The 26,782-nt window shown below is 47.8% G+C and overlaps 5 protein-coding genes and 1 non-coding gene across 9 annotated transcripts in view; 4 read left to right on the forward strand and 2 right to left on the reverse strand.

The window, feature by feature from the left end:
* The window catches only part of Tspear (thrombospondin type laminin G domain and EAR repeats), a 163,417-nt gene that overhangs the window by 23,731 nt on the left and 112,904 nt on the right, over positions 1-26,782 (forward strand). The gene's annotated exons all lie outside the window — the stretch shown is intronic.
* On the forward strand, positions 2,012-2,314 carry LOC116887114 (keratin-associated protein 12-1-like). Its single transcript, XM_032888657.1, has one exon. It carries the CDS (start codon positions 2,012-2,014, stop codon positions 2,312-2,314), a length of 303 nt encoding a protein of 100 aa, XP_032744548.1.
* LOC116887111 (keratin-associated protein 12-1) lies at positions 9,193-9,555 on the forward strand. 2 transcript variants are annotated; one of them, XM_032888652.1, is made up of 2 exons: positions 9,193-9,267; positions 9,316-9,555. In XM_032888652.1, the coding sequence occupies exons 1-2, from the start codon at positions 9,193-9,195 to the stop codon at positions 9,553-9,555; spliced, it is 315 nt and encodes a 104-aa protein (XP_032744543.1). The 2 variants fall into 2 exon arrangements, with proteins under 2 accessions (XP_032744543.1, XP_032744542.1); XM_032888651.1 differs by having other exon boundaries at positions 9,193-9,555.
* Positions 15,044-15,373, forward strand: LOC116887113 (keratin-associated protein 12-1-like). The gene has a single exon (XM_032888656.1). It carries the CDS (start codon positions 15,044-15,046, stop codon positions 15,371-15,373), a length of 330 nt encoding a protein of 109 aa, XP_032744547.1.
* Positions 17,538-17,644, reverse strand: LOC116887755. Its single transcript, XR_004386255.1, has one exon. It is a non-coding gene; the product is annotated as a U6 spliceosomal RNA (small nuclear RNA).
* LOC116887115 (keratin-associated protein 12-1-like) lies at positions 23,483-23,857 on the reverse strand. 3 transcript variants are annotated; one of them, XM_032888658.1, is made up of 2 exons: positions 23,815-23,857; positions 23,483-23,760 (listed from the first exon to the last, which is right to left on the reverse strand). In XM_032888658.1, the coding sequence occupies exons 1-2, from the start codon at positions 23,855-23,857 to the stop codon at positions 23,483-23,485; spliced, it is 321 nt and encodes a 106-aa protein (XP_032744549.1). The 3 variants fall into 3 exon arrangements, with proteins under 3 accessions (XP_032744549.1, XP_032744551.1, XP_032744550.1); XM_032888660.1 differs by having other exon boundaries at positions 23,483-23,708; positions 23,781-23,857; XM_032888659.1 differs by having other exon boundaries at positions 23,483-23,617; positions 23,678-23,857.

Here is a 26,782-nt window from a genome sequence, read left to right on the forward strand (position 1 = left end):
CAGGCCTGTCCAGCCCTTGTGTGTTTATTTTTCTTACCACTGTGACAAACCCAGGAAAGAACAACTTGGCTCTTGTTCTCATGCTGAGCCTTGGAAGGGTGGGGCTGGGCCAATTTCTTATAACTGCAGTGTGCCAAGTGGCTTCCCTGTAACAATCACCCTCTCCTTGGACACAGCATTCTACCTGCTCCTGTTCTGGCCAGGCTGCTTAATTTCCACCTCCTGCTTTTCTTTTCTAAACCTTAATTCTTATTATATATCTGTCTAAAAGCAGCCAGCAATAGCCAAGTCCTAAGAGGCAGGTTCAGAACATGAGAAAAGGGAAAGTGGATGAGGACTGCATGCATTTCTTCCTTTGGGCAGAGGTCTGCTTTTGTTCGATGTCAGGAGAAAAGAATGACAAGAGGAACAGGAAAGAGGAATTTGGTGTGCTCCTGCCCCACCAGGAAGGGGAATTGACTTACCTCCTGACTCTACCTGGTCATGATAGATGGTTCTCACCTAGGCTTGGGATGGTGACAATCCTAGTATTTAAGGGACTAGAGAGCTTGGCAGCAGGTAGAGGTGCCATAGGGGAGGAGCCTGCAGAGCAACATGAGGCAGGAGGGATGGCAGCACCCATAGAAATGGAAATTCAGAACCACAGCCAGCTTGCAGGAGGTAGCAACAGGGCACAAGGACCTCCAGGCAGTAGTGGTCCCCATAGTCTTGGCGTGGGTAGTAGTCAGTTGGGAAGAAGTTGAGAAGCAGCCTGGGGAGCCGATCATGTAGCACCTGGGGGTGGGGCTGGAGTGGGGGTTGGGCAGAGGAAGGAATGGGTCAACAGAGAGCTTTTCTGGGTAGTGAGTGACCACACATGGAAATACAGTCCTGTATACATATGTATGGTATACACATTTACACTCAGATACTCGTGCATACACAAACTGTGAAACACATGTGCATTTAAGTGTACCCAGACTTTTGGGCACTTTATTGGTTCCCTTTATCTACCTTCCTACTCTACCCTTATCCCTTTTGACCTCCAACATTAGTTAGGAGAGAAAGAAGGTTAGAAGGGAAAGGGGTTGTCAATATCATTAGACTCCTTCCTGCTGATTAGGGGTATTGAATTCCTTGGTGCAATCTTGATCTTCATCATCAGGATATCTCCGCCCAATAACAGCAGCAGCAGCTATAGCCATAGCTCTTTCATTAATATACCCTCTGAAGAGTCCCCAGAATTCCAAATGTCATACATTTGCAGAAACTGCTACAGGAGGCAAAATCACTCCCATGCTAGAGCATGAGGCAGATCATAGTCAGCTGCTGTGGACAATCAAAAGCAGTTTAATATCCCATACCCAGAATTAAAACAAAAATCGTATTCTTATAACACTGCTGTGTTTTTAAAGAAACCAAAATTCTCACTACATTTAAGCACTTGTGCATGTTCATAGTTCATCTCTCTCTCTCTCTCTCTCTCTCTCTCTCTCTCTCTCTCTCTCTCACACACACACACACACACACACACACACACACCACCCCACGCTGATTCACAGCTGTTCTCCATGCCCTTCCTGTCTGCTGTCTGGCCTCATCCCTGAGTCATGCTCTATCAGGAGGAACTCCCTATGTTCAGTCTTCCACTTTCTGCAAACCCTTGCCATATGGAGGGTTGAGAACCATTTTGCCATATAGAGGGATATCTGGTCTCCTGGATCTTTGTGGTGTCACGAGATCTTTGTGGTATTCCAGCTTTGGAAGGGTAACAGAGCAAATCTGACCTGAGATGATGCTTGGAAAGTCTAGGAGTAGAAGGAGCTTGGAGAATGTATAATTAGCCACAAAGCCAAGAGCAAAACAAAAACAGAAACACAGACACAACAAAGCCAACCTGGGAGGTCAGAGGAAGCAAACAAGGAAGACCAGATGCATTCTGGGAAGACAGTGCACTGGGCTGGGTATAAAAGCCACCCTGGGAAGGAGCTCCAGTCATCCTTACAATCCTCCAGACAAGCCACCCTCCACCATGTGTCACACCAGCTGCTCTTCAGGGTGCCAGCCCTCCTGCTGTGTGTCCAGCCCCTGCCAGCCATCCTGCTGCAAGCCTGCTATATGCATTCCTGTGAGATACCAGATAGCCTACTGTGTGCCTGTCAGCTGTAGGCCCACTGTGTGCATGGCTCCCTCTTGCCAGTCCTCTGTGTGTGTTCCTGTGAGCTGCCGGCCAGTCTGTGTGACCTCCTCCTGTCAGTCATCTGGGTGCTGCCAGCCCTCCTGCCCCACCCTTGTCTGCAGGCCTGTCACCTGTAGCACCCCTTCCTGCTGTTGACCAGTGTCTCAAAACCAGCTGTAAATGGGACTCAGCTCTCCTCTCCTAGCTCCTGTCCAATGGCTGCTGGTTCAGCATGAGGCAGTTAGGAAGCCCTTCTGCCCACCCCGAGACTCTGTGAGAAGAACATGGAAGAATTATTTGGATTCCCCTCTCCTTGCCCTCTGGAAGGGCCCCCTGGCTCTAGGGATGTCTCTTGACTTTTAGTGCCAAATAAACCAGTTTCACCAGTTCATCTCCACATGTCTGTCCTGTTTCCTGTTTGTCTTTCTTGGCTGCTCTCAGACCAGAAAAGGTCAAGGCTTCTGTGACCCAGTGTCACAGTATTCCTCGAGGTGTGGGGCACAGAAGGAGGGTGTGGCCCAATTAATCGAATGTGGCCAGATCGTTATGTGGTACTAGAGCATGTCCCTTCCATAGACTCATCCTCTCTCATGCTTCTTCCTCCTCTTCGGATGCCTCTGCTCCAAGAGCTTCCTGACTGGAGAATGCTCATCAGCCAGTTCTTCCTGTCTGGTGATGTTTTCTATTGGGGGTCATGGTGACTTTTCTTACCACAGGGATGAGTGCTGGAATCTGAGATGTGGATTCCGTTGATACCCTCTTCCACCCTCTCATTGCTGGTCCCTAGGTCCCTGTTCTCTAGTGACTGATGATCCGTCATATGTAATTAACACACAGTCAACACAAGCTGAGCCCATCATCTTGTGAGACCAGCACTCAGGGCAGCATCTTCTGCAATTGTGTGTACAGAAGAGCTCTGTGCTTTGAATGAACGAATTTCTGTGTTCCTCAGGTGTGAGCTTTCAAGGTCAAGTTCCCTTTGGGTCTTCTGCATAGTGTTGGGGACCATCCTTACATTTCTAGTGGCTTGCTTCACCCATGGCACCTTGGTGTCACGTGATCATTCCCTGTAGAGGTTCCTGGGCTGGGCAGGCCTGAGGGGCTCCAGTTTTGCTCTGGTGTCAGGCCTTGTCCTGGACCAGTCTCTGTAGAGATTTTGCTGCTGGCTGTTGCATGCTCCAGGCTTTTCCTTGACATCCGTAGATGAGATGAAATGAGAATTGCAAAGGATTTTATATCCTAACAACCAAGGTGGCCGGTGACTCACTGTGTACTTTAAATGCGCGCTGTGGATGGATCTGGGTTAGAAAGGAACCATTCATCGTGAATGAACCTAATATGCACACTCTCAGCACACACAGGCTTATACACACATGTATACACACATGCATCCTTGAATATCCATGCACACTCACATCTCTGGTCTCTCAAGCAGGAGGTGACACTGGGTTCAGAGCCAGAGGTGAGGAGGGTTTGTATGTGGTAACCCCTTCTGCTGGAAGGCACGGAGCTCAGACTGACTCTTTACCTCTTTGGTGTTACTTATTTTTGCACTGATAATATCAAAACAGAACAACTTAAAAAAATAAAGGAGCTATTTTGGCTCACAGGTTTAGAGTGCTCACTCTGTTGTGGGCAGAGGGGAGAAGTTCATATCCTGCCGGTTAGGGATCCGTGAGGCAGAAGTGAGGGTTCCTCTGCTGTCTTCTCTTTCCTGCTTTCATTCACTTCAGGTCCCAGCCTATGGGATGGCGTCACCCCCCTTCAGAGAGGCTATTTTTTACTTCAATGATTCCTGACTAGAAAAACCTTCACAGTCGTGTCCAGTGGCTTGCCTCAGTCTCCCACAAGAGCCTAGAGCCAGCGAAGTTGTTCAATGAAGGCTAACATTCAAAGTCAACTTGACAACCAAATGCCTCACTTTAAATCAGAACTTGCACCCCAAGTTCATATCCATCCCATGGTGATGAAAAAAAGAAAAACAAACCCATCCATTCTGTCTGTGGTTTCTCGTGGCCTTAACATTTTCAACCCAGCTCAAAAGTTAAGTTTATTTAGTAGTTCAAGGAAAATTACCATTTAAAAATAATTCCCACATATTCTTTGACGACTTTACGTATGTGTTTTGCTCATTTTACCCCCCATTTCTCTCTCACATGCCTTCCCCGCCCTGCCCCATTCTTCCTAACAAGCTCCTCTCCTACTCTCTTTAATGACCCCCCCTGCGTTTAATCAGGCTTGCTTGAGCATGTGCAGGGCTGCAGAACGATGTACTGACTTGCGGAACTTATCTAAGTGGCTACCTTCCTGAAGAAAATGACTCCTCCTCCCCCAGCAGCCAATCACAGTCAATGGCTCCCAGGTTGAGGGCGGGGCCTCTCACACTCCTCCCCCATCCGAGCTGGAAGAGTGACACGTTTGGTTTTGTCCAGGTAATCACTCAGTGGCTGTGAGGTCGTGAGTGCCGCAGCTGTGGTATGTCTGGAAGACTCTTCCCCATCTTCTGGCTTTTGCATTTGTTCCTCTCCATCTTCTCTCCCCCATAGTTCCCTGAGCCTTTGAGAAGAGGGATTATACATGTCCCATCTGGAGCTGAGCAATCTGTCCCTTATTCTTAGCACTTTGACCACTCGTGGGTTTGTGTATTCACTGCTCCCTACTGCAAAAAGAAACTGCTCAGGGTAAGGCTGAGAACAGCATCCACCCAATGGGTATAAACATAGCCATATGGAAGGCACTTTGATGGCCTTTCCATCTATAAAAGCGACACTAGCAGGTTTCCTCAGTGTAAACTCTCGGCCGTGAGTCCCTATAACATCAAAATCAAGTGATATGGTTTACAACATTAATGCCAGAGTACACAACTCCACACAATGCCAGAAGGACAAACGGGGCATAGAAAGGAGAAAAGCAACCAGAGCTCCACAGGACTGATGTCAGACCTACAGCACAATGCTGGACATCCGTGATAGGCAGTGTTTTGATGTGACCTCACATGGCCTTGGGCTGCCTCATTCACACGTCCTGGCTCGTTGGAATCCCTACTGACTCCCCATTGAGATGACCTTTTATACATATGAGTGGTCTATCTGCATATATGCCTGCATTCCAGAAGAAGGCATCAGATCCCATTACAGATGATTGTGAGCCACCGTGTGGGTGCTGTGATCGAATTCAGGACCTCTGGGAGAGAGGACAGTGCTTGTAACTGCTGAGCCATCTCTCTAGCTCTTGGTTCTCTCTCTCTCTCTCTCTCTCTCTCTCTCTCTCTCTCTCTCTCTCTCTCTCTCTCTCCCTCCCTCCCTCCTTCCCTCCCTCCTTCCCTTCCTCCCTCCCTCGTCTTTTAAGACAGGGTTCCTCTGTGTAGCCCTGGCTGTCCTAGAACTCATTTTGTAGACCAGGCTGACCTCGAACTCAGAGATCTGCCTGACTCTGTCTCCCAAGTTCTGAGATTAAAGGCGTGCACCGCACTGCCCAGCAAGATGACTCCACCCTTTGTGTGTGGCTTTCATTGGCAGATGCCCCATGTACTTGATGCCTCTAATGCTGTTGGGTCTCCATTGTAGCCCAGAGTTTACAATCCCCTCTTAAGGACTCCTCATAGATATCCTAAATTTACTATACATTTTCTGACTCTTCAAGCTTTTCTCAAAAAATGGAGATATAGGGCTCTATTGTTGTGATAGAGTCATGGCTCGCATCTGGACAGACCACACCAGGCCAACATGGTCCCAAGTGGAAGAGGTTTATTGAGGATGACAGAGACAAGACAGAGAAAAGAGAGGAAAAAAAGAGGAAGGGGGCAGAAAGAGCCTGCCTTTTATTTAAACTGTAATGTAACTGCCCCCAGGTGAAGGTAGAAGTTGGACCAAATGTATGCTGGGAATGTATGGGTGTTGCCATGGCAACAGATGCACAGGTCCCTGTCGCCTGCAGGTCACATCACTGCTGGAGGTGAAAGCGGTTCTTGGTACCAACATTCATGACCAGAGAGGTCTTGCATACAACATACCTGCAAAACTAGCATCATATGGATAACATTGGGGTGTGGTGCCAGGTTGAACATTAGCTGGGCCCTATAAATCATGGCTGCAGTAGCGTATGAGGGCTTGGTATAGGGAAAAAGCACTTCCACGGTAATCTGAACATGGATAGGGCATCCTTGAGACTCCCTCTTCTCAATGGAAAGTCCTTCAAATGAGCTTTCAAAGTTTCACCCTGGTACCCACGATGGGAGAGAATGTCAGTTGGTTATCACCTTAGGGTAAGAGGTTAACGATTTTGTTTTGGTTTGTTTTTCCCTTTAGATAGTTAAGTTTTATTGTGGGAGCTTGAGAGTCAGGATGGTGGGGCAGTGGGTGGAGAGTTCCACTTGGATGAGCCCATGGGAAGCTACTCAGATCAGGACATCCTCAAGCAGCTAAGGTCCAGATGGTCATCTGAATCAAGACCACCAAGAAAACAGGCCACCGAGAGGCACTGCGTCATGATTACAAAGCCAATCCAGGATCCCACCAGTCAGCCAACCGCAGGACCCAAGGAGCCACGTGAATGGAGAAGTTGCTACCTGACAGATCATAAAGATGGCCAGTGCTAACCTAACCTACTGTGCTCCAGAGGTGTGTGTGGGCCATGTAGAGGGACGTGTTTTCATACTAGTCCATCCATATAGCAAAGCTCTAGATGTAGGTTCAGTTCTTGAAGATGCTTTGTAAGAGCATAGTTTGTGAAAGAATAGGTACATGAAAGGCGTCTCCAGTAGGCACTTGATATAGGGGAATGAGTGACAGATAGAAGATAGGTGCGCCTCTGTGTGTTCTCTGGATGTGAAGTCACATCATGGGCATGGATGATGGGTACCCAGAAGTATAAGAACAGGAATGTGACATTAGCTTCTCCTTAGTGGTATTAGTCTCTTTAACATCCACATTCTGCTTGTCTATACTGTCAGTTTGCTCTCTTTCTGACTAGACCGGATGTTTTCCAAATCCTTCTGCTCTAATCTTTGTTTCCAATATTCACTGTAAATCTGGCTAAAACCAGCCAGTAATAACCACGCAACTGTCATGAATTTTCTTCACCAAAAATTTTAAAACCTGTTTAAAACAATGTTTCACACACAAAGAGAGCATGCATAATCTTTTCCCAGAATATCATATGAAGAATCTATAGTCTTGCTTCCATTATGGCCCCTGTCCCTTTAGGGAATCTTTTAAGCACAAATTTTATTCTCTGTGTTTCTATTGGCATTCTGGTCTGAGTTCTAAGAGACTTGGAAGTTGTGGACAAGGAGAGTGTTTTGTTCAGGTTAAGCCTTGCTTAGAGAATTTTAGGGCTTTAATATTCCATAGCTCCAAACCGTGGCAGATTCCTTCCACAGACCAGTTCCAAATATTAAGGAGCCAAATGATTGGGTTTATTCACAGCAATGTCCTGATTTCTCTATTAGGACATAGCGTCAGTTTTTCTCTATTAGGTGTTTTTGCATTGCAGTGAATGATTATTTTAAAATGAACTTGAGAGGAGGGCTCTTGGTTTCAGAGTTCAGGACATTATTGTGGAGCAGAGCACTTTATATCCTAATGAATCAGGAAAAAGAGCCTGGAATTCTAGCACTTGTCCAACTCTTTCCTTTTTCCATGTTTACTCTGCCCTGATCCCTAGTCAATGGGACTCTCTGCTCTCTTTCTGCTGTTCCAGTGTTTTCCAGGGGGATGAGACATACTCAGAATATGATACAGAAAGAAGAGAAGATAGATGAAGCCCTTTCAGGCTTTACAGGATCACACTGGAGTGACTTCTAAGAGAGACAGTTCTCACCTGGGCTTATGACCCACAGCAGCAAAGCCAATGTTTGAAGGTCTTGAGAGGAGGAATCAGTGGTAGGAAGGGGGTCATAAAAGAAGGCATCAGGAATGGGCAGGGCAGGAGAGCAGGCAGCACCATGGGGATTGGTAGCTTACAGACTCCCAAGAGGCTAGCTAGCAAGGACAGACAAAGGGCACAGGGTCTGTCCCAAAAGAACCACAGGGGGTCTGCAGCAGCAACAGCAGCAGCAGGTCTCACAGCCTTGGGAAGGCAGCAGGCCATGTTGAGGCATCACAGAGGCATAGGACAAGAAGCAGGTGACACAGGTGGCACACTAGGCAAGAGAGGCACGGGGGCACAGGTTGCACAGGTGGCAAGATGGTACAGGTAGCAGAGGTGATACAGGGGCATAGATGTCACAGGTGTCACAGATGGCAAGGTGGTACAGGTGTTATAGTTGTCACAGGTGGTACAGGTGGCACAGGGACACAGGTGTTACAAGTGGAGAGGGGCACAGGTGGTACAGGGGCATAGGTGGCACAGGTGGTACAGGGGCATAGGTGGCACAGGTGGCACAGGTGGCTGAGACTGGGGAAGGCCTGGGTGGGGAAGAGAATAGATCTTTAGTGGCATATGGTCGAACATTGACATTTTACAGCCTTGGGCACACATGTGTAGTTATGCACACATTTACACTCACACATGCACAAATTCTGAACCCCATATGTACACATGTACGTTTATACACATACATACATGCACTGAAAGAAAGTCCTCCATGTCCTTGCTTCTTGATCCATTTGTGAATCATGAGAAGACACTCCCTGTGTTCAGCCTCCCTTCAAACCCTTTCCTAACCCTATGAGAAGTGGGATCTTTGTGGGTGTGTAAGGATTCTCATGCAGGGAGAACTTCTGGACCCATGGAACTTTGGGATCTCATGTGCAGAAACAGGAAGTGATGAAGCTTGGTAGACTCCAGATGGCCCTAGGAGAGATGGGAACCCAGACTCAGTGGGAGCAGGAGCAGGTATAATTAGCCATGAAGCTGAGGGCAAACAAATCAGAAACACAGACAACAGCAAAGCTAACCTGGGAGGTCAGAGGAAGCAAATAAGGAAGACCAGATGCATTCTGGGTAATGGGAACACTGAGCTGGGTATAAAAGCCACCCTGGGAAGGAGCTCCAGATATCCTCACCTTCCTCCAGACCAGCCAGCCTCCACCATGTGTCACACCAGCTGTTCTTCAGGGTGCCAGCCCTCCTGCTGTGTGTCCAGCTCCTGCCAGCCTTCCTGCTGTGTGTCCAGCCCCTGCCAGCCATCCTGCTATGTGTCCAGCCCCTGCCAGTCATCCTGCTGCAGGCCTGCTATATGCATTCCTGTGAGATACCAGATAGCCTGCTGTGTACCTGTGAGCTGCAGACCCACTGTGTGCATGACCCCCTCCTGCCAGTCCTCTGTGTGCGTGCCCGTGAGCTGCCGGCCAGTCTGTGTGACCTCCTCCTGTCAGTCATCTGGGTGCGGCCAACCGTCCTGCCCCACCCTGGTCTGCAAGCCTATTACCTGTAGCAACCCCTCTTGCTGCTGACCAGTTTCTCCAAACCAGCTGCTGCCAGGTGGGACACACCTGTAGTCTCACAATCTGTTCAACTTGAGCTCAATTTGGAGTTTGCAGAAGGTGGGAATCCTACCTGTCCCACCCGGAACCTTGGAGGAGAACAGACTCCAAGGATCCGTAACTGCTGACCTCTTATGGACGTCCTGGCTGCAGGGAACCAACCTCTCTAACTCTGTGTATCAAATAAACCAGTTTTTCGAGTTCAGCTGCACATGTCTCTCCTGTTTCGTGCCTACCTTTCTGGATCCTCTTGTATCAGGAAGGATGTAACATTAATCAGTGGTCTCTATGATCCTTGGGAGATGAGGTGGCGTGGGGACATGGCCTGATTAGGTGGGTGTCTTCAGGTCCCTGACATTCCCTGGCTCTTCCATAGCTGCCTCCTTTCCCCTCCCTCAGTTTTTCTTTTCCAGTACAATGGCCACATCGACCGCAGATACTCTGATTATCCCCCCGTTAGTTTTTCTGGTGCCATCTTGTTAATGCTGGGTCCTGGTGCCTTTTTCCTGCAGGGCACTTCTCAAATGTCTGAATCTTAGTTATGCAACGTGATAGGCCCTGGAACACCTTCCCTTCAGAGGTTCACACGTGCCCATCTTTAATTGACAGGTGATCAATGATAGTGTAGCAAACACACAACACTTGTGGCTTAGAAGCTAGCGAGCCTCGCTACGTTCTGCTGACTTCCTGGAGCAGTGGCTGCTGCGGTCACGTGGCCCTTGCTCATCCGCCAATGAGGAGAGTTGAATCTGTGCTCCATGTGCCTCAGACATGTACTTTGGAAGCCACGTCTTCGTCAATGGTGTCTAAACTGGGGGTTATTTCCTCTGTGTCCCACTGGTGACAGATCTCCCATTTCTGTTGCGTATCCTCATCCCTGGTCTCCTGCAGACTGATATAAGCAATAGACACGGAGGCTCCCAGGGATGGACAAGGAACCCGATGCCTGCTGTGCCTGTGGCTCCTTTCTGCCCTGTCCCTCCCAGAACTCTCACTACTGCCTGTCCTGGATTACCTCTGTTTTCTTTATGCTGCAGGATGGTGAAGGGGAGAAAGCAGAAAAAAAAATGGTTTGTAATTCAGCAGCCAAGAGGGTCTGTGATCCGTGTGTGGCTTAACTATGAGCTTTGAATAAAACTAGGCCAGACGTGGAGCCAGCCCCTTTGTTCTCCATGTCACCGATGTTCTAGACATAGAAAAATAAAACCCACATTATTCTCTGCCATCACATACACGTAGGATCTAGAGTCTAGTTCCAGGAAGAGTCCCCGTTCCCATCTGAAACCTCATTGGCTCAGGCTTCCTGTCTGAATTTCCACTCGCTTCTTTGTCTTCTGAGAACCCACTAGGGCTCCCCTTAAAGCCCTGCTTACTGCTTTCTGGAGCTTCTAGAACCCACCTCTCTGAACTCTGACATATCCTGTCCCCACCCTGTGACAAGGGCCTAAAAATCCCACGGACAAAGACTAGCCACAGCAACTTCCCACCTTTCTCGAAACACGTTCCACATTCATTAGTTTTGCGTTGTGGTGGCAGAGAACCAAACAGGACAGTGTAAAAGGAGGAAGGACTTTTCCTGGCTTATGGCTTCAGGGCATTTAGTCCTTCCCAGTAGAGCAGAGCTGGAAATTAAACAGAAAAGAGAATGCTAACCCTTATCTGACTTTGTCCTTTGTTTCCTCTTCCAGGCTCTCAGTCTGGGATGGGCGTTGCTTCATTCAAGTAGGATCTACCTTCTCTGTTCATTCTCTGTGAAATCCCCCCCCAGACATGCCTTGAGAGATGCCCCAGTCTCCGAGGTGCTTCTAGACTCAGTCAGGTTGACAATGGAGATGAGCCTCCAAACCTTCCCTCCATGGCATGGGCCCCAAGGCTTGTCCCAGGCTCCTTCTGTTGCTTCCGCATACCCCAAGGGGTAAATCCTAGGAAGCAAGTTCAGAATGTGAGAAAACAGGAATGGAGGTGTGTTATAAAAAATCTAGTCTCAGTTGGGGGGTTTCTACCCTACCTTGATTATCCAGTTCCCGCATAAAAGACACACAACTTTTATATTTTTAAGCATTATTTATTTATTATATATAGCGTTTTGCCTGCATGCCAAAAGAGGGCACCAGATCTCATTATAGATGGTTGTGAGCCACCATGTGGTTGCTGGGAATTGACCTCAGGACCTCTGGAAGAGCAGTCAGTGCTCTTAACCTCTTAGCCATCTTTCCAGCCCAACTTTTATATTTTTAATAAGCCTTTAATGTGCTAGAACTGGGCAGGTATCTATCCTCTATGCTACTATGTCTAATTCTCCATCAGTAACCCTGAATTATATATAACTTGCCATGTTTCATCTGGGCAGCTCTTAACTCCAATTGGCTGGCTCACAGCCATATTTTCATGACTCACCTACCCCACAGTGTCTTCACCTCTCTCCATCTTCTCCTCTCTACTCGTGGTGGTCTCTTCCTCAGACCCCCTAAGCCTGGGAACCGAAACCCCATCTACCTCTGTTCTTCATTCAACCAATAGTTTTAAATAAAGGACCAAAGTCACATAGCATCACTTTGTGTCCATGAGGATTCTCTTGTCCCCAGGAATCAGGGCCAGTATTTTGTATTACACTATATAGCAACAGACCAAACCTCAGAAGAGTGAGAATTGGACCTTTTAGAGGGGAAAGTCAATTCTCTCAAAAGTCACACTCAAGCGAGGATAAAAGAGAAAGAAGATTTAGGGGGGCACCTCCACCCAACCATGCAGGAGGTTCAGGGAGAAATGAGACTTGCTACTTCAACAGGATCATGGTGTTGGCTAGGAGGGACAGCTCTCACCTGTGCTTTGGAGGTAACCAGAGAAACTGGTCCAGTATTTGAGGTATTCGATAGTAAGGAATAATAGAATGTAGTGATGCCTCAGGAGAGGATCCTGAGGATTAGGGACAAGAGGCCTGGTGCAGGGCAGCTCATATGTATGATGGACCTGAGGCTCACTGTCTGGGAGAATCTTGGCATGGGTCAGCAAGACATGTGGGAGGCCTGCTTACAGATGGCAGCCACACAGGGGCTGTCCCATCAGAGGCACACATGGACTTCAGTGGCAGGAGAAAGCCTCATTGTCCTGATTCAGGTAGAAGATAGCAGGGACATAGCACAGAGGAGCAAGGCATGGTGATAAGCTGTCCAGATCAGCTTGTTGGTACACGGTGGTTGGGTCTCAATGGGGGCTGAGAGAGAAGAAGGGACCAGTTTCCAGAGGGCATTTCTGAGTCACATGTGGTTGTACATGGTGAAATAGTTGTGTATAGGCACCTCACACACCTCACACTCAGACACACATAAGAAGTCCAGTGTCTGACACTTTGGGACACACCATCATAGCAATCTTCATTGTCATCTTTACCAGACTTAGAACCTTCTAAGGGACACATCCCTGGGTGTATCTGTGAAGGTATCCAGAGAAGTTTAACTGAGGAGGAAAGAAAGATCCACTGTTGTTTGGTTTTGGACCTGGGACAAAGGACCAGGGTGCATATTTTACATACAATAGCAGACATGGCTTCCAGGTTCTCCCAGCATCCCTCAATCCCTAATTAGCATACGCTGCCCCCAACCCTGAACTTTCCAGCCTAGGGGCTGGTCTGCCCTTCCCCCAGGAGCTCCTCCATATATAATCCAGACATTTTGGTTTTCTTTTTTTTCTTTTCCTCTCTCTCTGCACTCAACCCCTTTTCTCTCTTCCTCTCTTCCTTCCCTACCTTCCTCTTTTGCCCATAGTGATTTCCCTGGCCTTTGTCCTTGGGGCCAGTGAACTCACCCACCAGAGAGCAGCTTTACCATAAACCTGTCTTTAATATAATCTAATCTGGTTTAAGTTGGCTCATTTCACCAAAGGTGGAGAAATAACCTAGTACTTGTTACTTTTCTGCTGTTGTGGTAAAACACCATGACCAAGAGAATTTATTGAAGGGCCAGTTTATTTTGTCTTACAGTTCCAGAGAGCTGAATGTCTACCAGGCAGACATGATGGCAGGTAGGCTAGCTGACAGGAGCAGGCCCCCGAGAGCTCACATCTTCAAATGTAAGCACGAAACAGAGAGAGCACATTGGAAGTGGCACAAGGCTTTTAGACTTGCCAAGCCTGCCCCAGTGACATAAGTCCTCCAGTAAAGCTGTGCCTCCTCATAATCTCTCAGAACAGCATCACTAACTGGAGACCAAGTGTTAAATGCCTGAGCCTAGGCAGGAGCTGTTTAGCTGTTTGCACCAAGCATCTTGTCCCAGCAACCAGAAAACACTAAGACAGAGAATGAATATGCAAAGAAGACCAGCTATGTTCTAGACTGTTGGGACACTGGGCTGTGAATAAAAGCCACCTCAAGAAGGAGCTCCAGGCATTCCCACCATTCTCCAGCACCAACCAGTTAAATCCTACCATCTGGTACAGGGTCCTTTGGAATGAAGAAGCTGTGAGTTTAGAGCAACCGTCAAATGCTGCATACAGAGTTGAATGGACCCTTGTATGTGAGTGTGTGACAACAGAATTCCAATAAAAGGCAGACACTAAAGTCTGCTCATGTAGCTTTAGAGCAGAATATGGATTCATCAGGAACTATGTTATCGTGATGATAGAATCTGCCCCCCCAACAAAAGTATGTTTTCTGCCCAAAAAAGAAAGGAAGAAAGAAAGAAAAACTCTAATAAAGTGGAATTAAAATATCATGGGCTAATGCATTTGGAAGGAGAAAACCTGAACAGGAGATGTACTCCCCTGCTCCAAAACCACTTAGGCAATTTATCCCCAGGTTCTCCCACTAAAGCACACAGAGACTTTGGCAGCTGTGGCAGGATGGGCTATACTACCTCATGTGCAGTAACATGGCAAATTGTCATGTGTCACATAGGCTTGCAAAAATACAAGAGTTGTGGGGTTTACAGTTTACAAAGGCTCTCTGGAAGGTTCCAGAAAGTCTCTAAGGTTGCAGGTTTGGATTCCCTAGGTCTACTGAAAATTTTGTCCTGTGAAGTTGTCAAGGTGAAACCTAAATTTCAATAGAGACCCCAGGATGCTGAAGATGTATGGACTCTGGGGTATCCATCGACAAAAGCTCCAGGTACGGAGTTGAACCTTCCTAAAGAGAGAGGCTCCATGCTGTGCTGAATGCAGAGGCTGTGGGATGGGCGTACCCAAAGTTGTTGGAGCCCAGGTGCCCAATACTGAGCTTCAGGATTTGGTGTTTGTTCCTTTTGCCCTAGTACCTTCTCTAGGAACTTGGAGGAGAAGCAATTAGCCACAGAGCGAAGGGCAAACAAAAACAGAAACATATACAGCAGCACTGGAGACAGAACAGGAAGCAAACAAGAAGCCCAGCTGCATTCTGAGTGGTTGAGTCAATATGCCAGGTATAAAGGCTGCCCTGGGGAAGGAGCCCCAGACATCCCCAACTTCCTCCTGACTGCCAGACTCCACCATGTGTCACACCAGCTGCTCCTTGGGCTGTCAGCCCTCCTGCTGTGTGTCCAGCTCCTGCCAGCCCTCTTGCTGTGTGTCCAGCCCTTGCCAGTCAGCCTGCTGCAGGCCTGCTGTGTGCATTCCTGTGAGGTACCAAGTGGCTTACTGTGTGCCTGTGAGCTGCAGGCCTACTGTGTGCGCGGCCCCCTCCTGTCAATCTTCTGTGTGCGTGCCTGTGAGCTGCCGCCCGGTCTGTGTGACCTCCTCCTGCCAGTCATCTGGATGCTGCCAGCCCTCCTGCCCCACTCTGGTCTGCAGACCTGTCACCTGCAACCCCTCCTGCTGCTGACCAGTGTCTCTAAACCAGCTACCTCAACTGAAGATGGATATTTTGGCCTATCCAGTACCATTCTTGACCATGGATCAGCACAAGGCAGATGCAAACTGTGCCCACTGCACCCTGGAAATGGGGAGAACATGCAAACAATGAACCAAACCCTGTACTCTGGCTGCCTTTGAAGAATGTCCCGGGTGCAGGGTTCTTCTCTAACCCGTGTGCCAAATAAAAGCAGCTTTTCTAGTCAGACGCACATATCTGTCCTGCTTCCTGACTCTTGGTGATCAGAAGGGACTCAGGATCAGTGTTTTCTGTGATCCAGCCTCACATGGCTGAGGAGGTGGAGATGGGTGGAGGACATGGTTTGGTGAAGTAGAGAGGTCCCTGCTGTGGCCCTGGAGAATGGGGTCCCTGCCACAGACTCACTGTCTCTCATGGTTCCTGCCTCCTGTCTCAGTTGGCAGTAGTGGGTACGCAGTTTGTCTGGTCTCTCAGTTTTCTCTCCCATGCCATCTTGTAATGCTGGGTCCTGGTGACTTTCTCCTACAGGGCACTTCTCAAATATTTGAATCTTAGTTATGCAACATGATAGGCCCTGTAACACCTTCCCTTCAGAGGTTCACACGTGCCCATCTTTAATTGACGGGTGATCAACAATAATGTAGCAAACACACAACACTTAGAAGCTAGGGAGCCACATTATGTTCCGCTGACTTCCTGGGGTAGTGGCTGCTGCGGTCACATGGCCCTTGCTCATCTGCCAATGAGGAGAGTTGAGTCTGTGCTCCATGTGCCTCAGACATTTACTTTGGAGGCCACGTCTTTGTCAATGGAGTCTAAACTGGAGGGTATTTCCTCTGTGGAGCGTTGGTGACAGTTATCCATTTCCCACGTGCACCCTTAACAACGTTTCTCATACAGTGTGAGGTGGGAAGTTCACGTGGCATGCCTTTGGCTGGCAGCATATGCTATGTCTGTGGCTCTGTCCTGCCCTGTGACTCCCACAGCTCTAACTACTGCCTGCCCTGTATCATGTAGCTGTTTCCATTATGTTGTAGACTGGTGATGAGAAGCAAGAAGGGAGAAAAAAAAAGTTTATGAGTCAGTAGCCAAGATGGTCTGTGATCAGCATGTGGTTTAAATTGGGGTTTTATAAAACTGAGCCAGTACTGAGGCAGATGTTAGGGGCTAACTGTCCCAAATGTGCACATACAGTTACACGTACCATCCCTCCAACACATGTATCCATCCCTTCAACATACATGTGGATGCATGTGAACTGAATACCTAGAGCCTCATGCACACATGTACTCCCCATAACACACGACACACATGTGTGCACTCACAGATTGTCCTCATACTTGAGGACAGTGTCCTTGAGTTCTCATACCTTATACACTCACATATTGGCATCTGTAGTGAGAGTTTTGGTTTCTTTAAAAACACAGCTTTTTTTTTTTTCATTTTTATTAACTTGGGTATTTCTTATTTACGTTTCAATTGTTATTCCCTTTCCCAGTTTCCGGGCCAACATCGCCCTAACCCCTCCCACTCCCCTTCTATATGGGTGTTCCCCTCCCCATCCTCCCCCAATTACCACCCTCCCCCCAACAATCACGTTCACTGGGGGTTCAGTCTTGGCAGGACCAAGGGCTTCCCCTTCCACTGGTGCTCTTACTAGGCTATTTATTGCTACCTATGAGATTGGAGTCCAGGGTCAGTCCATGTATAGTCTTTGGGTAGTGGCTTAGTCCCTGGAAGCTCTGTTTGGTTGGCATTGTTGTTCATATGGGGTCTTGAGCCCCTTCAAGCCTTCCAGTCCTTTCTCTGATTCCTTCAACAGGGGTCCTGTTCTCAGTTCAGTGGTTTGCTGCTGGCATTCGCCTATGTATTTGCTGTATTCTGGCTGTGTCTCTCAGGAGAGATCTACATCTGGCTCCTGTCGGCCTATACTTCTTTGCTTCATCCATCTTATCTAGTTTGGTGGCTGTATATGTATGGGCCACATGTGGGGCAGGCTCTGAATGGGTGTTCCTTCTGCCTCTTTTCTAAATTTTGCCTCCCTATTCCCTCCCAAGGGTATTCTTTTTCCTCTTTTAAAGAAGGAGTGAAGCATTCACATTTTGGTCATCCTTCTTGAGTTTCATGTGTTCTGTGCATCTAGAGTAATTCAAGTAAAAATATGGAACGCTTCATGAATTTGCATGTCATCCTTGCACAGGGGCCATGCAAATCTTCTCTGTATCGTTCCAATTTTAGTATATGTGCTGCTGAAGTGAGCACGTGTTTTTTTTTTTTTAAAGATTTATTTATTTTATATATATGAGTACACTGTCGTTATCTTCAGACACACCAGAAGAGGGCATCAGATCCCTTACAGATGGTTGTGAGCCACCATGTGGTTGCTGGGAATTGAACTCAGGACCTCTGGAAGAGCAGTCAGTGCCCCTAACCGCTGAGCCACCTGTCCATCCCCACAAAGTGCAGTTATGTTAAATGTCTGTGTTTGTGTTTTGATCCCAGGTGTGGGATATGCAGTGGCTTCCCTTTGTCCATAGCCATTAACTCTCTCTGTGTGTGTGTGTGTGTGTGTGTGTGTGTGTGTGTGTGTGTGTGAGAGAGAGAGAGAGAGAGAGAGAGAGAGAGAGAGAGAGAGATTTAATTCTGGGAACTCTTTTTTTTTTTTTTTTTTTTTTGGTTCTTTTTTTTTTCCGGAGCTGGGGATCGAACCCAGGGCCTTGCGCTTCCTAGGCAAGCGCTCTACCACTGAGCTAAATCCCCAACCCCAATTCTGGGAATTCTGGGAACTCTTGAGACGGGCATTAACTGCGAGAACCCCATGGGGCCTGTGGCTGCTGCTGCTCCCCTGCTGTTGTTGCATTTGCTATTGCGGATTGCCGGATATTCTGATAATGAAGGTTGGACTTGCCCTAAGGAACTGGACAACCCTAATCAGCAGGAAGTAGCCTATAGAGTTCTATGCCTCCTTTCCCCTCTAACCTTCTCTCTCACCTACCAAAGAGTTGGGGGGCTGGAAGGGATTAGGGCAACATAAGGGCCAGAAAGGAGGTAGAGGTATATGAACCCAATAAAATAATAAATACAACAAACAGGCATCAACTCTCCCCGCCTCGCCCTGCCCCCAGCAGGTGAACCTGATTCAGACGTGAGAGATTCAGGACCCCTGAGACGCTCTGCCTGCTCAGAGTACAGGTTTGAGACTACATTCATCCTCTCTCTTCTTCCCCACCCTGGACCCATAGGCCTCTTCCATTACTGTGCCGAGACAGAAGTACTCCCCAAAGGACAGATTCTAGGGAAGAGAATAAAGCAGGCAGGGTTTGAGATCCAGACACATATATGCCTTGAGGGAAAGGTTCAGAAAGGGAGTGTAGGTTTTCAGAGCCAGGAAAGGAGCACAGAGGACAGCCAGTGTGGCCCGGAAGGGTCTGAGCAGCGAATGTGGAGCTTGAGGGATGTGGTGTGGATGGTGAGGAGCCAGCAGGGGGCAGATGTAACCTATAAAGCCTGCTGGTAGTGAGTAGGCAACAGCAGGTCACCTGGACTGTTGGAGCACTTGCTCCATGTCAGGGTTAGCTCCAGATATGGGCAGGCTGGGTTGCGGCTGTCAAGGCCAGGTGGATGGACACCCCTCTGCCTCTCCCTTCACTTTGAAACACCTTACTGTCCCATTAGGATGTGCTCTGAGAAGGTCACTGAGTTAGTGGCTCTTGGTAGTCTGTGCAGTGACCCTGGTTCTGTGCCTGTTACTTCTGAGCCTTATCGTCCCAGTAGAACCAACCCTGTTCTGGGGTCTCTTGAGCCTTGTCCCAGCAACGTGGAGGTTGTGACTTGTATATTGTGCCTCTGAAGGGCCCTGAGGCTGCGTTTCTGCTTTGTCCCTTCTCCCGCCCAGCCTTCAGCCCAAGGATTTTATTCCCCACCCGTGGAACCAGCTCTTCATCCAGACAGCTCACGTTTTGCCCTCAGATAGACACAGCACTGAGGCACGTGTTTGCACATGACACAGGGGCTCTCCTGGATCTGGTCAGGGTTCCTAACTCGCCAGAGCAATTGGTATAAAGCTCTGTAAAGACTTGGATATTAGCACAGGGATGACCACCCAAGCCAGGACACCTCAGTCTGTGAGAGGAGGCAGCGACAAATCACCAATGGGGGAGTGGGTCAGGGAAAGCAGTTTAATGAAAGGAAAAGAAGGATTCATTTATTTAACCAGACTGTCTCTGACCACCAAGTAATGACACCAAGACTCACCTTTATTCATGTAGTTCAGACATTAGCTTAGGCTATTTCCCAAGTAGCTCATATAATCTAATTAACCCATTTATTCTAATCCGTGTTCTGCTACATGGCTGCTCCTTCCTCTCTATCTGGCTGTCAAATCTCCCAGCTCTGACTCTTTCCCAGAGTTCCCATCTCTACCTGGATGTCGCCTCCTTTCCTCCTCTGCTTTGCTATAGGCTGTTCAGTTCTTTATTAAACCAATCAGGAGGTGATGGAGAAGATGTTTACAAAACACTGAGATGGGTGTTGCTTCATTAAAGTAACAATGTCAAAGTTCAGCCTGCACTCAGATCTCTGCCAGTTCAGAAATACAGCCTTGACCCAGTGCACACAAGATTTTTCCCAACACGAAAATGCCCATTAAGTAACTATATGAAGGTCCTGCGTTCTGTCTGGACTCTGTCACAAGTACTCACTTCTGCTATTGGAGTACCAAGCAGTGCGAGCCAACCTGTGGACAAGGAGCCAATGAAAGTTTATTGCAAAACAGACAAGGGCCCAAATTAGCCTGATGATATCATAAAAGATTTGAAGCAAACAAACATAGGGGAAAAAAATCTCTGTTTTTTACCTAAAGAGTCTAACCTTTTTATGTTTATTGTAATCACTGATATATTTGGATTTACTTCAGATTTCTTTTGCTCTGCCTTTCTACACTCCCTTCAAAAAACTACATTGTGTGTGCATGTGTCCATACCTGTGCACATGTATGTGTATGTGCTGGCATGTATGTATATGTGTGTGCACATGTGTGTATGTGTATGTGTGAATTACACATGCTACATGTGTGTAGGTCAGAGGACAACTTAAAGGAGTTGGTTCTCTTCTACCTTGTGAGTCCTAGGGATTGAACTCAGGTTGTCAGGTTTGGTGGCAAGCTCTTACCTTAAATAAGCCACCTTGCCTGCCCCCTATACACCCTGTAAAATCCTTTCCACTTTCATTTACATTGAAGCCATTTTTTTTTCTAATTTCAATTTCTGCCTTGGGTCAGAATCTCATGAACATTCATTCCTTCTGATGAGCCGTAAGATTTCAGCTGGAGCCTTTGTGTGATCTGGGCTGATGATCTCTGTTCTTGTAGAGAAGATCAGGTGACTTTCCCTTACCTGCAGTATCTAGGGTTCTAACTTGACCCATCTGTTTGTCAGCTTCTGAGGCCCTTTTCCTTTGGCTCCTAAAATCTTCCTCTCAACAGCTCAGTTTCCTTTGGTGTATCTGTCGCTGGCAGAGACCCCTTCTCTTTGCTTTAAGAAGTGGGAGTTGCTGGGAGTTCAAGCAGTGTTCTGGTAGCTGTACATGATTCCAGAAGTTCTATCTACTATATCTGGTCCTGCTGCTGCTCACTCTGTCCATGTCCTCTTGGGGCAAGTGTGCCTCCTGACTGCTGTGAGCACCCATCTCTCCAGAGTGTTCTTAACTTCCATGGAGCCCTTTCTGTAGCTCCCTCACATGGCTCCATTTCTCTCTTTGTAGCATCCTTGGCCTGAAGCTGTTTCTGATGGTGTGTGTTGGCTGGCATTGACTTATCAGACACTATCATTTCATTTTTGAAGGGCACCTTCAGCGTCACAAGCTCCTCCTTCAGCAGTTGGAGCATGTATTTCTCATCCTATGTCTGATATGATCCTTTGTTTCTGTGTTCGTAGCATGTGGTTTAATCTTGTGTGTCTACGGTTTCCTCATCACTTTTGGTTTTTGACAGTCACATATCAAACAAGGTGTATCTAGCTGTGTTTTGTTTTGGTTTGTTTTGGTTTGGTTTGAGGAGGATGCAACCTATTTTGGGATGTCATGACGTGCTATCCTCTAAAGATGACACAGCAGTTGCCATCTTGGGACCAGAGCAGCTATAATGACCTGTATGAGACCTTTGCAAGATGGGGACAGTGGAGAACTCACAGGTTGGTGCATGAGACTTCCCCCCTCTCTGAGGCTGCATAAGCAGTTAACTATTGCTAAGAGGAAGACTCTTCTGTAGTGTAGCTGCCCATCGGTTGCTCATACTCCTATAGGTAACCTCAGAAAACTCACTGCCTCACCAAGTTGGCCTGCTCATCAGGGTTCTGCCTAAGGACAGGTAGATACATCTTCCAAAAGTCCCACCAAAGTCTCTGTGTTTTATGTATTTTTATTTTTGTGGAACCTTTCTTAGACGTTACTTCTCTGTTTCCTCTGTCCAGTTCCTTGTATCCTCTTTGTTCCTCTTTTCTTCTCCCTCTCCTGTCCCCCTCCTGTCCCTTTATTCTCCTCCCCTCCTGTGCCCCTTCCTCCTCCCCACCATGTCCTCTCCTCTTCTCCCTCTCCCCTCCTCACCTCCTTTCCCTTCCTCCTCTCCCCTCCCCTCCTTTTCCTCTTTGTTTGTTATCAGTGTCATTAAAAGTCAAAGCCCAAGCCCAATAATTCAGATGTGGGTGCCCATCTTCATGAGTTCATGAAACAAACAAGTAATAATAAAAATCAGAAAAAGGAGATTGACTCAAGGCGGCCACACTGGAAAGAAGGACAGAGAGATCCAGTGACTGCTCCCTTCCCCCAAGTCCGTCTTCCAAGTCTTGTCATGAGAGTAAGGTTGAGATAGAAGACAAGAGCTATACATAATTAAGCAGTCCTGATCAAAGTGTGGTCCTGCCTAGAGAGTGGTAGACTATCATTATCTCGGCTTCAGCCTGTCTTAGAAGATGGCGTGATAGGTTATTTGTATGAGCTCCCTTCTTAGGAGACAAGTTCCCATCTGTCTGGCCCCAGGGTTTAGCCATTCATTTTCTAGCAAGAGACTCCCAGGGAATTCCAGTTTCCTTGAGCATCTTGTTTCCACAGGCCAGATAACTAGAGTGAGACATGAGCGTCTCTTAGAATGTTCTTGCTCCTTCCGGGCATGCTAATTATACACTTCCATCCACAAATGATGATCCAGCTTCCCAGAGTTTCCCTTGATGGTTTGTCTTTGTCTCCGCCTGCCCTGACTATGTTTCTCTTTGTATTTACATTTTGACTACTTCTATCTGACTGGTCTTCCTATCCAGTGACCCCACCTTTGGCTACATCAAATGTATCCTTGAAGTTATGAAGGAGCCCATCTTTCATTCTGTATCTTGGCTTTGATTGTATTCATTTGACTCTTAGTTTCAAGTCCTCATCTTTTCACACAGAAGTAACATTTTTTTTTCTTTTTCTTTTTTTTTTCCGGAGCTGGGGACCGAACCCAGGGCCTTGCGCTTCCTAGGCAAGCGCTCTACCACTGAGCTAAATCCCCAACCCCAGAAGTAACATTTTAACACACGAATGACAGATATTTTAGAGTTACACACCCATATTATGTTTGAATTTGATTTTTGGTTTGTTCTGTTTTTTGACAATGGATTGGGATGGTTAGGTTTTCCTTGCTTTCTTTTGGATGCCCCACACTCTGACTGGATTGAACTGCAGTGAAAACAACATAAGGAACCTCATCTCCCTCAGCAGCTTTTGTCAGTTCTCCCTGTGTGGGTGACTGTTACAATGTTTAACTTCATTGTGCCAAGGCTGCATAGTGAGAACTTGTCTCAATCTACACCTTGAAAAGTACATGTGGATAAAAGAGAGCACAAACTTTATGGAAAGCAATTTATTTGGCTGAAAGGACACAGAGAGATAATAGCAGTCAGGACATCCCTGGCGTTTGGACAGAGGCAGGGAGAAACTGGATTATTCTTCTCACCGGTTCTCCACTGTTCCAGAGTGGGTTGAATATGCTTCCTACCTGCCTCACAGAGGACAGGTGTTGGCAGAGGACAGATATGTCTCATCTGGCAGCAGCTGGTTTGGAGACACTTGTCAGCAGCAGGAGGGGGTGCTACAGGTGACAGGCCTGCAGACCAGGGAGGGGCAGGAGGGCTGGCAGCATCCAGAGGACTGGCAGGAAGAGGTCACACAGACTGGCCGGCAGCTCACAGGTACACACACAGAGGACTGGCAGGAGGGGGCCATGCACACAGTGGGTCTGCAGCTTACAGGTACACAGCAGGTCACCTGGCATCTCACAGGAACACATATGGCAGGCCTGCAGCTCAAGGGTACACAGGCTGGCTGGCAGGGACTAGACACACAGCAGGCTGGCTGGCAAGGGCTAGACACACAGCAGGCTGGCTGACAGGGGCTGGACACACAGCAGGCTGGCTGGCAACCTGAAGAACAACTGGTGTGGCACATGATGGCAGATACTGACTGGTCAAGAGGAGGGTAGGAATGTCTGGCACTCCTTTCTGGTGTGACTTTTATACCCAGCCCTGTGTTCCAACTACCCAGAATGCAGCTGGTCTTCCCTGTGGTGTTTCCATCACTTGCTCCTCAGTGACTTGTTATTCTGGGATGCGTCTTCCTGAGTTATGTTCTCCATAAACAACTTTAGCTTGAGGCCAACTTAACATAAACAGGATATACTGGTTTAACTTACATGTACACTGCTGTTTCTCAGGCCATCATTGAGCCCCTAGGGACACTGACTGGATTGAGTGTAGGATTATGTTCTTTCTTATCTCATTCTATCAATGAAGCCCTTGAGGTGATACTGTATTTCATCATTATTATTTATTTTGACTCTCCATTGTAAAATGTGAAACTTTAACACAGAGACTGGGAAACTAGGAGCTATGGCCTAAGTTCCTTATACTTTCTATCTTTGTAAAGAAAGGCAGCAACGTGTCTGTGTGCATCTGCGTTGCCAGCTGTTGAGTCCAAAACATTTGCCATCACACCTTAACATAAAATTAGCTAGTTGCTATTGTTTCTCTTCTGTTGTGATAAATCACTTGACACGCACAATTTAAAGGAGGAAGGATTTTATTTTGGCTTATAGTTCAAGGTACAATTCACCATGGTGGGGAAGTCAAGTGGACAGGAACTTGAAGCAGCTAGTCTGAGAAAGCAGAGAGGATGAACGCTGTTGCCACCCAGCTACTTTCTCCACTTAATATTGCCTAGGGAATGGCACCTCCTACTGTGGACTGCTCTTCCCTCCTTAACTAATGTAATTGAGACAGCCCCTTGCAGGCATGCCCAGAGGATTCTAGATTTTGTCTACTGACTATACTAACCACGACAGTAACAATGTATAACAGAATAACAAGTCTATTGTGTCATGATTGATTCAGGGAGTCATATGTTCCTTCAGTAAATGCAAATGTGTGGTTGCTGAAAGCCCAGAAAGCTTTACAACAGTGTAAATGAGTGACCTCCTACCCTGGTTCCTTGTACTGTATCCCCACAACTGTTGCCAACCCCAGGGCTGTAGAAGTTACTGCCTCCTAGGCCCTGAGTTACACAAGCTTATATATGCCATAGGCTCCCTTCCTTCAAGGCCTTCTGTATGCCTAGCCCCTGTGTGCTGGCTGATCTTATATCAACTTGATACACAGACTAGAGTCATCTGAAAGGAAGGAACCTCAATTGAGAAGATGATGTCATAAGATTCAGCTGTAGGGTATTTTCTTAATTAGTGATTGATGGGGAAAGGCCTAGCCCATTGTAGGTGGTTTCATCCTTGGGCTGGTGGTCCTGGATTCTATACAAATTCAGGCTATGCAAGCCAGGGGAAGCAAGCCAGTAAGCAGTATCCCTCCATGGCCTCTGCATCAGCTCATGCCTCTGGTATCTTGCCCTGTGTGAGTTCCTGTCCTGACTTCCTTCAATGATGAACAGTGATATAGAAGTCTAAGCCAAGTAAACCCTTTCCTCTCCAACTTGCTTTTTGATCATGGTGGTTTCCTCAATAGAAGCCCTAACTAAGACACCATCAGGCAGCCTGTTGTATGCCTGCGAGCTGCAGGCCCACTGTGTGTTCCTGTAGCCTGCCATACCTCAGGTGCCGCCAGCACTCCTGCCCATTCTGTTCTGTAGACTCCTCCCTGCAGCTCTTTAGCCTGCGACCTCTGTAGCCATCCTGGCTGAGAGATGGGAACAGCTGCATGATTGCTTTCCCACCAGGCTGTCCCTTATGGCTCCACGGAGACCTCCCAAACCTGAGGGCACTGCCTGCCTTCTTTATAACAAAGCACCTAGGCTACTAGAGCAGCAATGAGGTAGATACCTGGCTGCACATCCTTCAGCCCTTGACCGCTAGCAGCAAATACTGGTAGGAGGCATTCTGTGTCTGTGTACTGCTTCACTTCAGTCCTCCACGCTGCTCAGGACTGTCGCTGGGAACCTTAAAGCTTCTCCAAGGCCAGTAGCAGGGTGATCACCATGAGGGTCACGTCTCTCTGAGGTTTGGCCTCACACTGGGCTGTTGTATCCCAGTGGCTCTCATTCCTGTTGCTGCTTTGGGGAAGTGTAGAGATGGCAAGGATTTAGGAGGGGGAGGCATTTGTTAGCATCTCGCATCCCTGAAGGTAACTATTGATCTCTGTTTAACAACAAGCTGGAATCCTAAAATGCCTTCAGCCCAAGGATTTAACTTGAATCTCCAACACTCCTATTTCTCCTCGTTTTTGTAAAGATGATGGAAAACAGCCTTCATTCAGGACTGAGTGACAGCCCCTGCTCCTAGAACCTATACCCATGCTCTCAGAGGCCAGAGGGACTTCACAGAGGGGGCTGTATCCTATAGTGTGCAAAAGCCCAGTGACACCATAGGTTAGCATCTGAGGGAGGCAGGAGGGTGGCTGGACCCTGACAGACTGGCTCTGCAGAGCAGGGAGAAGTAGGAGTTGAAGCTGAAGAGACCTTAGAACCACTCTCTTTTGGAGCATCCATGTAAGACCTTGCCTATGCCTGGGCTCAGCTAGGGAGATCCTATGCAGGTGTGTGGCCTCCTCAAGCTGTGCTGTTAGAAGTCTGCAGTGCTGGAAGCCACCAAGTCCTTGGTCCTTCTGTAGTTTAGAACGGATGCATCTACCTTGGCCTGGTGTTCCTGGCCTCCAGTCATAGCTCATCCTGGGGTAGGTAGAAAGATAGGGAAACTGGGGGTGAAATAGGAGCTGAGCTGGCTGCGGTTTCATTTAGAACAGCAGAAAGCCACTGTCTCTTGATGAGGCTGAAGTCCAGGGTCAAGTATTTGAGCACTGTGTCTTCTGAGGCTGTGGGGGTAGCAGGGTCGGGGTTGTAAGAGGAGGGAGGAACCGCCAGGCCCCAGCTCTG

This window comes from Rattus rattus, chromosome 18 (genome assembly GCF_011064425.1).
Source record: "Rattus rattus isolate New Zealand chromosome 18, Rrattus_CSIRO_v1, whole genome shotgun sequence".
Taxonomy (NCBI): domain Eukaryota; kingdom Metazoa; phylum Chordata; class Mammalia; order Rodentia; family Muridae; genus Rattus; species Rattus rattus.